General features: G+C 39.5%; 1 protein-coding gene across 1 annotated transcript in view; it reads left to right on the top strand.

The window, feature by feature from the left end:
• Positions 1 to 6: 6 nt before the first annotated feature.
• LOC147755532 (uncharacterized) overlaps positions 7 to 11,672 on the top strand; it is a 42,314-nt gene continuing 30,648 nt past the window's right edge. The window contains 4 exon segments of the mRNA XM_086990502.1: positions 7 to 5,054; positions 6,512 to 7,054; positions 9,232 to 9,695; positions 9,778 to 9,923. Coding sequence (XP_086846628.1) covers positions 4,686 to 5,054; positions 6,512 to 7,054; positions 9,232 to 9,695; positions 9,778 to 9,923 — 1,522 coding nt within the window. The 5' untranslated portion in view covers positions 7 to 4,685.

The raw sequence follows: 11,672 nt of genomic DNA on the forward strand, positions 1-11,672 counted from the left end.
TAATAGTCTCACAGATAAGCTTTAACGCTTAGTCTTTTTCAGACCAACCTGCGTTTTTCGCTAACTTTGTACTTACGGCTCGATTTTGGGCCTTGGCCCTGCTATCAGCACAAAATGTAATTCTGCTAGAATCTTTTATATTGAAAGTGTCTAAGAGGTATTTTAACAAGGTTACACCTATTAACATTGCTTGACGCACGGTTACAGTCATTTAGCAGAGAAAATAAGGAATATTTTGGAAATTATTAGTTAGTGGTTTGGTAGGTCTTCAAATGAAGCGCTAACCGCAATGGATGGTGGTCGTATTGAATGAATATCGCCGTCAGGAACAATATGCCCGGGGCATGCAGGAAAAAGATTCGTTGAAATATTTGTGTTTTGTTTCGCTACTGTCTTACGAATAGAGCATAATAAAGGTGCTCAGTTTAGGCACGCCATCCTGTAGAAAACTTTTATCGGAGTCCTTGAAATATCATAATCTTACACCCTTAGCAACTGCGTAGGCTAGCGGCTAGATGCAGAATTGTGACGGACATGAACTAATATGAGCATTTTGTACATGTGATGCAGAAAAGTGGTGCTCACAGATATATGTGGGCGTGTATGAGAGCAATTGTATGTATATATATATAGCGTTTGAAGATCATGCTGTACATACCAAATAAGATTTAGTAAATATTTAATCTATCCTGTGCAAAAGGTATGGTAATGGCATTATCATATTTATAACTTTGCCGAGTTACATCTATATATTTCCTTTCGAGGACACTACATTGTTTGACATCACTGTCTAAATACGGGGTATGTGTTAAATAAAGTGAATACAGGGTGTACGTACGATTGATTGTCATTGTTATGAGTTTATCCGGGTAAAAGAGCCATGCATTGCATTTTAGCTAAAGTATTAGGTGATAAAACGAGTTCCTATCATTTTCCCTTTCGCTCTGAGGATTCGCTTGCGACCAGGTTCTCAAGATGGATATCTGGGATAGCAAAAACTGCACTTTCGCCACCACCGCACTAATCGCCTTCTAATGAAGTGAACGAGGTACCAGAATGTTTGCAAAGTGCATTGATTATATCTGAAACTTAAACAATTATCACTATAGCTCGAGTTCATAACCCGCCTTCAAAAACGAAAAATTCATAGATGATCCTATATGTCTCGGCTATAGACAAAATGGGCTAGATTTCAAAATTCTGTTTTTTAATACTCAAAAAAAAAGTTCAAACCTGGAGTCTGCTGTTCAGAACTGGTTGGAACAGGATGACATCATAACAGCCCATAGAACATTAACAAACATAAAGAAAGGAAAAGAAAAAGGCTATAAAGCAAACCTATGATTGCGTGTTTAAAGATATCTATTTTAAGGAAAAGTGCCAGAGGATTATAGGCAATGCAAACTTTGTGATTTGTTTTCGTAGACGGACAGCGTAGACCGACAGATGCTTTTGTTCCTCTAGAACCGATCACATTCACATTAATTTCGCAAAATGTCAACAGCGGGTCGTCAACACGTGCGAGGTATAACACGTCAATTTGGCTAACTCTATCCTAACTTCTTTCTGTTACAAGCTCTTCAAAGTTAACTCCTATGTCCGATGAATTGCGGCCGGATAAAGGCCGGATAAAGCTGCATGACAAAGACTAGATTCACGTCAGACCAGAGAACGCTGAGAACGTAATGCAGACGAGAGATTTCTCTTACTAATCGATTCATTTGTCGAAATTCGTTCCTGATGTGATCGTTAATATTAACAAGTAAAACAAACGTCGAACATCTGATCAGCTTGAGTGATGCAGTAACTCAGATGGACTAGCAGCAACTTCAGCGTCAACGGCGGAGAGGACCGGGGCTTCGTTGTTCTTGTACATAGGTATTGCGAGTGGCTTTTCATCTCCCGAAACCCACTCATCTTCGCTTAGGCAATCAAGCTGGACTTTCTGGTCCCGAAGACATTTTTGGGCCAGATTCAGACTTGTTAACAAGACTCGAAGTCGTTGTCATTTTAAACAATTTTTTCATCTATAAAAGCTTTGGGTAGCTATGCTAATAGGGTGGCGCCAGGATAAAGCCTGTTCAATATGGGCTGGGGCGGTTGTTTCTGGCGAGACTACAACATCCTAATAATACGTTTCCACCCCAGATCAACCTGGGTCTTCGATAACATAATGTTCCGACTGTCGGGACGCAGAAGCTATGGTCAAGCCTCGATATCTAGTCTGCTTGTGAGTGAACTTGCGATTTATTGCTCATCTACCCTCCTCTATTCATCGCCGGTCTTTTTTAGTGTTTTCTCACTAAAATTCCTTTGTAATTATGGCTAAGGATGTCGATTGACTACGTAGGCAAAACTAGAAATACAATGAGGCAAATCGTCGACGGGCGGGGTGGCGGACTTTTACCAACTACTAATTTGATTGGATCCGGGTCAATGTTGAGACTAAATAAAAGAGCTAAGACGAAGATAAATATAATATGTAGTATCATTTTTTTCGGAAACTACTAGTTGATTATTTATTACTACTATTTATAGGAAATCTGACAATATTATGTGCGATATATATATATATATATATATATATATATGGGAAGGGTATCATAATATGAATTGCTAGGTTTTCCAATTATTCCCTTACCAGCAAAAACAACGTTTTCGAAATACTCTTTTTTTAAAATTGTAAATATCTTCAAAACGTGACCCACCAATTGAATTCATGTGACGCATTATCATAATAATAAACCAGGCATAACACAAGGTCGCGACCTTAATCGCTTAAAACATCAAATGCTGCTCCAGTGGCAAAGTCTTAACAGCAACTTATATTGTTGTATGCCTTAGAAACACTAGAACTAGCCTTAAAAATTCACAGTTTATATTGATCGTATGGAAAATTCTATCAGGATTTTATTGCCGCTAACACGGTAAAAGCTTGCAGAAGGCGATGAACATTTCGGGGTAGTCAGTTGTTCGACAGAAAAGCTTCGGAATCAAAACACGTCTTTTCCCGCACGAGCAACCACCTAGTGTTGATAATAATAGAAAAAAAAAACATTCGCATGAGTTTTCGTGTGTTTTTCTTATGCTAGTAAACGTAATTTGTAAAACTAAAACCTGTGACGACGAGTACTGAAAGAAGCTTTAAATTACACTGATCGTCGGTGTTAAAAGGAAAAAACGGTACCACCTATCATAAAAGTTAATAAAATGTCAGAGTGACCTTCGGGTGATTGTGATATAGTTTTCAAGATCGGATTTTATTATTTGCATACAGTCAGTTTGGACCATACTAAGTGTTTATCTACTTTCAGGCGCCAAAATCGAACTTCGACTAGTTAAAAAGACAGGGTGACATTTGCTGGGACTAACAAGGACCCCCCTAGTTCAGCTCAACGAGCGTTCCATTCACGCGTTTCTGACTCAGTCTTTGATATTAATGGACGAATAAATCGTGCGCTGTGAGAAGTAAGCGTTCTAGTGACCGTCCACGTAATCCTCACAATGACAACACCAAAGTCGCTCGCCAAAAGGTCATGAGTCCTTAGACATAACCAGAGCCATGTCATTAGGTCTATTAGCATATATCTATCTATTCGAGAGAGCCATACTTTTAATATCACTTGAGAAAAATAGACAACAATTAGATCGGAAAGTAAGTTTTTGATAGATAGCTGATTGATGGAGATTGATACTGCCAAAACGAGAGCGATTGGGAATAATGTGCGGCCTCATTGGAATCATCGATCGTCAGTGTAGATCTTCGGGTATCCTTGCCGTCGTACTGATACGCATACAATCACGTTTCTGTAGTAGTACCCCGCGCATCCATAAATGTAGTTTTAGTTTATATCGGCTATATGAGATCGATGTATCTGACAGGTAGTTTCTCTTCGAATCGCTTTGTTGAAAGAGTAAAATAATTCCTTTCCTAACGGCGCGTATCAAAATTTAATTAGAAGAAAAACGTAGGCAAAATAGATGTTTCCACCTGTTGCTGGCACCGTAAATTTCCATTTTGTGTTGTTTGCAATGGTGTACCGTTGCTGCGGTTAGACACTATCATACTTCGACATTAGAAGAAAAGACATTGAATACACGAAGATCTTTTACATGGTGTACAGCCAATATAAAAATTACACTATGCATCATGTGATATGAAGTACTGAAACTGTGGAGTATGTATGCACTACATGGATAGAAAATTCAATCATGAGTTGAAGCAGCTTCATACATATCTTTGGATTTAAAGATTTAAACGTGCGTTAGATAGATAAGTAAAAATAAAGACTATTTCAAAAAATAGAAATCGGCGAGAAAAACAAACGAATGTCCTTACTCTTTATACCTTCACTACGCATTTTACTTACGCGTATGACCGCACTATCCTAATTAACACAAGGCTACCAATGAGAGCTGACTACGATGCCAGGCTTCAACTAACGTTATGCGTTCAACGACCCGCTGGATGTGATTCGCCCCATAACAGCGCAATGATTTTTGCCTAAAAATGCTTGTAGAGAAATGACTGCTGGTCCAGTTCGAATAACTTATACTACTGCTATAGCATTGATGAAATTACTTACACTTACTGTTGGTCTATCTTATCGGTCGGGATATACGTAGGCAGACGAAGCGGAACCGTTGACCTAAATCATTAATATACGCCTCTTTTAACAGAGTTCATGTCGGGACAGAGCTGCTCGGAAGACGCCAATCGCAATGTGATGGATCAGTTTTACATGGACGATGATTCACCAGACAAGTTCCGTTATGCATGCCAGCTTTGTACGTATCGTACAAATTGTGCCAGCAGCTTTCATCGGCATGTCGATGCCCACTCAATGCACAAAGGTCATCGATGCCAGTTTTGCGACAAGTTGTTCGTCGACAAGAACAAGTTGATCCGACATGAACGCATCCATACAGGCGAGCGGCCTTTTGCCTGTCTGCATTGCAGTATGACGTTCAATCAGAAAAGTTCACTACATCGGCACGTTAAAGTTCGCCATTTTGATCTGTTACAAACCGTCTCGATGTCGCTAACCGATTTGTGAAAGTTGAGAGATGGGTAGAATATCGACACTGCTACAGTCCGTTGAGGTATAACTTATCTGCTATACATACGTGTCGTTGCGCGGCGTAAACAGAACATTGTGAGCACTGGATCTGTGGGAAGTACGAGAGAGCTGAGATGTTCGAACTTGCCCAAGTCGGTTATACATGGCTAGATATCTAACATTGTATTAAACTGTGAGAGCGAGATGTTTTCTCGTAGGAACTTAGAATCGATAAGAGGTGACCGAGATCGAGACATGGGTCATAGCAGAAGGCAGACACTATATATATATCTTTTTGTAGGTTCTGTTCGCAAGAAAGAAGGAAATTGTGTGGACCTCGAAGAAGAGCTCCTTGAGGCCGTTATTGCTTGCATGAAACAAATGTACCTTTTTTGTCATCGCTGTGCAATTATTGTCGGAAACCCGACATTTTCTTTATCGAACGTTATACTCAGACATTTAGGTTATATATATATAGATATATAGTTGTAAATCAGTGGTTTTCAGTGTACGGACCAAGTAGTACCCGGTGGTCAGGTTGTCGGGTTAAATGAAGTTTACACACACACAGCAAAACTAGGACGACCAAAACCAATAACGAAAATACTCGATGTCAAAGTGCCTAAACTAGGTAGAAGAAACTGTAATGAACTATACGAAGTGAAACATATTGCCAACCATTTGTCACCGTTTGAACGATGCAATAGGCCTACTTTTATAGGTCAGCTCATAATGATATACTCGTTGTTAATTAAAAAATATATATCTACGATTTATATTATTTTTATTATTATTTCTGTAGATAGGGAGCTATTCTTGGCGTTATGAATCGCGACGGACGGACATAAATATTAAGGCGCCAACCAAATCCGGCCGTTGGCATTTGTTGTGCAAAATTATTCTATGCCCAAATTAAAATAAAAGCTCTTGATAGAAACATCGATATGAAACAGAGTATTCCATGATAATTTTGTTCTCCATTCACTAGTAAGTTAAGGGTTTACGCCCAGATACGTGACGCAGACCGCGAAGTTGTGCATGTTATTTTATCTAATTTGTCTTCTCTTCTTTCAGATATGATACCACCCCAATGTTCACTGATGTGAAGCATTCGTTTATTCGTAAATAGAAGTATTCTAAATAAAAGTTCCGAGTTTATTTATAGGAGCAGCGATCCACTACAAATCTTGTAAGATCTGTTGCTTGCGGGAAATAAATGCTTTATTTATGTATCTAAAGAGATTTGTCTGGAATTTTTTATCAGCTTATTAAATTTGAATTATTACATTGCTATCCATCTAACCTTGGCCTATTTGTTATGTATGTTGAAGAATAATAAAAAAAAAAAAAATGTACTATCGGTGAGATGCTAATGTAAATAACATTCGTCGAAAAGGGGAAGGAGACCCTTAAAAGTTATTTTCGAATCGTTACTATCATCGGATTGATGCCACGCCAACAGCAATAGCTGCAACCAAACTAATGGATCGGTTCCTCGTGTTTCATGTCCGCTATGCGTCCACATCGTTATGATCTCTTATCCATTTACGTGGGTCCTTTCCCACTTTGCCAATGTCAAATTCGTCCCCGCAGCCGTCGGTACTTCTCCCAAGTCTGCTCGTTCTGTAAATCAGCTGTCTAGTCCAGGACATCAGAGCTCTTTACCTTCATCAACGTCCTGCCAAGGCTACGGACCCTATTTAGACGGTTACGAGTGTACGCGGTTCAATCCGGCGGCCAGTATTGAGCAATTTACAACACAATCGGTAGTGATTCACGAAACAGCGCGTACCAGTTCATGTCAGTTAAAACACCAATGTCTCATTTGTTTGCGAAAATTTGCTAATCGGCGCAATCTAGAAAATCACATACGATCAGCACATACTCGAGAGAAGCCTTACAAGTGCTTCTTCTGCTCGAAAGTGTTTTGTGCGCCGAATACACGAGGGATGCATATGAAGAGGCACCATCCCGAAAAGTACAACCAAGAGATCTAGGCCAATAAATGACGTTCCACTCGGTAAGTGGCCATGCCAAGTGGTCACGGAGCGTTTTACGAACCATTTGGCACGTTCAGCTCAAAGACCCAGTAGTACCTATTGCTGCAGGGAAATCAAATGTTGTCGGCTTGTACAAAGCATGTCGTCTCCATTAGGAGAAAACCCGCTGTGCAATACAAATCATAAATATATAATATATATATATTTTTTCTATATGCCTAAATATAGGATGTACAAATTACAATGTATTGTTTGAGAAGTGGGGCTGGAAGGGGGGAGCAGAGAAGGATCTAGGACCAGGCCTATATGTATGCCTGTGCATATACGGTTGTCGATACAATATCACGCTAATGATCACCTATTACTTGACCAGAAGGAGGGGCGACGTTAGTTCGGATTGATGCGCTTTTGAAAATCTTTATACTGTGCTTTCGTCGCACTTGTTAAGATAGCGTCGTTTAGAATTCTTTCCCAAGCCTCGAGAGAAATAAATCATAGCGGCATTGTACACTGTATATATATATATATATGTATATGTATATATATATATTACGGTGAAGCTATGAGTGTACTGCGGTGAAGTCAGGAGCTGATTTGGTATGCTTATATTAAGGACCGGACTTGCGCATGTCACCGAGTATCTAGCGATCTCTAACCAGTTGTCGACGGCTAAACCACAGAAAAAAAAACCTAATATACATGTGTAGACTTTCATGATGACGTGTAAACGAAGCAAGGCTTATTATACGCCAGCTTTACCTGGCTTGGAAGTCTATTCCGGCAACTGTTGTTGTAAAAAAAAAGGTGAGGCAGCTCTTGAGAGTGTGGGTTTCGTGGGACACACGCTGTAATATTCAGCTTTGAATTTAATTGAAATCTATCTGAGCGTGGGTTAAATTTTCTTTAATATTGAAACGATGTAGAAAAGAAAGGTCTGCCTCTTGAAATAACGGTTGGTATTACTCTCGTATTTGAGCTGGTAATAATCGCTTCGATTTTTTTTTTTCGGGTATAGCGACGCCGAAGCCTTGACCTTCGTCAAAGTAAAAATTTGATAGATTGGGTAGATAGTACAAATTAAGCTATGGAGTTTAGATTGTGTAGGCGATATGCGAAACTTTCTTTGAAAGCCCGTGTATAAGAGGCAGAGGTAGAAGGCCTCTCGAATGGTATGTATAAAAGTCATAAGATGAATGAACAGTCAGATTATATGGACAAAAGGTAGATTGAAAAGAAGTTTAGTACAGACAGACAGTCAGTGTGCACCCGTTAAGTCCATTGGCCAGCTGTGAGTAGGCGCAAGTCTTACAGTTGTAGACATGCACACACATACACCACACACAGGTTTTATACTGTCTAAAATAAACAATTCGTTATCAAAACAGGTCCTTGTTTTATATTGTTTTTAGATCAAGATACTTTTAAGTTGAATGTCCTATTTTACTAGTCATAAGGCACACACAAGTCAATGTAATATGCGGATTACTTACGGATCGTACTTAACAGCATTTTTCTCTTCAGGCAACTTTCTAATCGAAATGCGAAAATACGTCCGGGTCCACTGAGACTTTTTAAACGCATACAAGTGGAACGAATGAAACACACAAAAAAAACAAGAGAAGAAAACCTGTACATTAAAAGTTATAAATATTACACTGTACAGAGGTGGGCGTGTACGGCCGTTTGAGGATGGGTGGACATCGGCGCGACGCTGTTCGACTCCTGCACAGGCGACCGCAGATTTTGCAATGGCAAAATTTAGCCATGTATCAGTTGTTGCCGCTCATATTTTATTGCGTCCCAAATAAAGTGACTGATTATTCGGAACGAATTGTCAACTCAGCTAGCCTCATTATCATAACCGGGCACAATCTACCCATTTTATTGGAAGCACATCGGTCTAAACTGGTAGCTGATCTTCTGTCAATTCTGCACGACTAGCAGCTGTGACTACCGTAGGAGTCTTCAACGTTGTATCGGCACCGATAGAACACTCTGGGTTTAACTGGTTGATCCTATAATAGATATCATATAGTCAAGTATAACTATAACTGATCTTGTACATACGCAGGTTGGAAATTACTTTACGTATACGCTAACGGTAGCTGAATTGAATGATCAGGCACTGATTGATGATGAGGCACACGCATAATATATATATATATATATAGCATCATTCTAAATGTTATCGAGTCTTAGTCGATCTTTTCTCAATGTACATATATATATATCTTTTCCTTCGATCTGACAATATTTACCGCCTTATTTTTTTAGGATCAACGGGAAAAAAAGGAGAGAAGCAGCACGATCTTTCAGGTTCTCCAGGTCGCCGGGGATCAGCGACTACTGACGCTTCTGACTGGACGATAGAACCACTTGCGGTGTTTGGGGGATCGTCAGGTGGACTTGCAGCCCCGCCATCGGCATCGGTCGTACTCGAATGCAACTTAGCTGGAGCTCGTCGAGTTCAATGTACCCTTTGTGCACGTTGGATGAGCGGGAAACAAGCGCTTGAAGGACATATCCGCTCGAGGCATACAGGAGAGCGACCGTATAGATGTCACGTGTGTGGTCGAGCGTTTGCTACGACGCCGGCGCTTCGTCTGCACGAACAACGTAGCCATGGGATGCATTAGCCGCACCCTTAACGAGGTGCACTATAAGTCGTTACTTGTTATCACGCGTTCGCTGCCAATTCAATTTTCGTGTTAACGAAGCCGCACTACCTTCAACGTCAATAACGGCGGCAGCTTCAGAATCAAGAGTGTACTGAACAACAAATGTCGAAACAATAACAACAGCAACACAGCAAATTGGGCTTCGCGGTACGATAACACAGAAAATAATGCGGCGGACAATACTCGTCGGAGAAGTTGTTGACGCCCATTTGGAGTGACCTTAACTTAAGCCAGAGACAGTGTTGGCCATTACACACACACACACACACGCACACACACACACCCCCACACATACACACACACACACACATACACACAAACACAAACGTATGGATTACACCTGTCTGTAACGGGATGTGGTGGAACTCTTGAAATGCTTTTGCAATGGGTTCATCTCACACAAATTACCGATGCTTTACAGTGTTTCATTTTGATTGATGGCTAGTGGCCCCGCTGAGCACAGCGTAGTTAAGTTCTGAATGAAAAAATTGGATAATTGCGATATCGCATATATATATGCGAATTTAATATTCATAGCAATGGTAAGAATGATGATATAATTAAATACTACCGATATTAGTAATGGGTAGTAATATGCTAGCTCGATGTAAGAGGAAAGAAGTGATTTGTTTCCGCGTCTGCTGCCAGTTAACCAAACGATGACAGGAGAAAAGAAGGAAAGACGAAATAGCCTACAAGTTAACAACTTCTTTAATTAGGATTTTGAAATGTGCCCTTATGATCAGTAGTCGGTCCGAGAACTTCTTTGAACCCTTCAGGCTATTTTTTTTTGTGTGAACAACTTTATGCAATTAGCTGTTTGATAAACGTCAACGACTTGCTCCCACTAGAGTGTTTACCTTAGATGGCTCTGCTGAACTTACCTTAAAATAATATAATAATTATTTAAAGATATAAAGGCAACAAATGGGTTGCAGGTGTAGTCACAAGGCAGACTCCTCAACAGCCATCACAAGAATACAGTATGAAACATCACGATTATATGATTATATCTATGCGGTAGCTTTTGGTCGTATAGGGAAACACACAATGAAGATGTTCGCTTTACATGGGGTAATCGAACTATAAGGGCCTCACTGATACCTAGTGTCACATAAATTACAAGGACAGAATCGGTCCTAACAACAAAACAAGATCCAATAGATCATCGTTCGCATCATTTTTATGATAGATTGTTTTTTACGTACAGTTGTCTACCTTCTCTACCTCGTTATACAGTAAATATTAATAATGCTTTCGCTTTTGTAAAAAAACATCGTTTCGCATAGACATTTCAGTTTAGATATTCCTCACAGTCTTGAGCATTAGTTATTTTATTTATTATTTTTTTCTTATCTTTTATTTATTATTATTAGCATGGAGTTATTACGAGAACACTTTGGCCAAATATGGTCGCTCTGTGTAATTGCGTTTTCTCAAAAATGCAAATAATTGTGAACATAGACAAAGATATCGCGACTGAATTGCTATTAGAAGTTATATTATGTAAAGACGAATATATACAACATTTTTTTTTTTCGCTTTGTTTTTTCCTGTCTACGATCGGTTAGATATATATTTATATTACACACATGTTCTATAGGAATGTGTGATTGAGTATATCTGTACATACTCCCTTTCTGGTCGTTTCTGTTATTTTCGTTCTGTTGCTGAGATACAACCGACGCCACACATATACATAAATAGAGCTAAAAAGTATATACATATATATATGAAGTTAAGAGACGCCGTTCGCAGGCGACTGCTGCAGCCTAACCTATGTACCATTATATGTATATATATATATATCCAGACGAACTAGATTCTGGTGAGCAAACCTAAAGGTAAAATTTAGTCGCTGCAAATGCAGCCAAGCTGGTCTGTGTGGTCTTAGTTCGCGTAAACGGTTAAATAAGACGGGAACAATCGCATAT

Source organism: Varroa destructor, unplaced genomic scaffold (genome assembly GCF_002443255.2).
Source record: "Varroa destructor unplaced genomic scaffold, Vdes_3.0 BEIS01000005.1, whole genome shotgun sequence".
Taxonomy (NCBI): Eukaryota; Metazoa; Arthropoda; class Arachnida; order Mesostigmata; family Varroidae; genus Varroa; species Varroa destructor.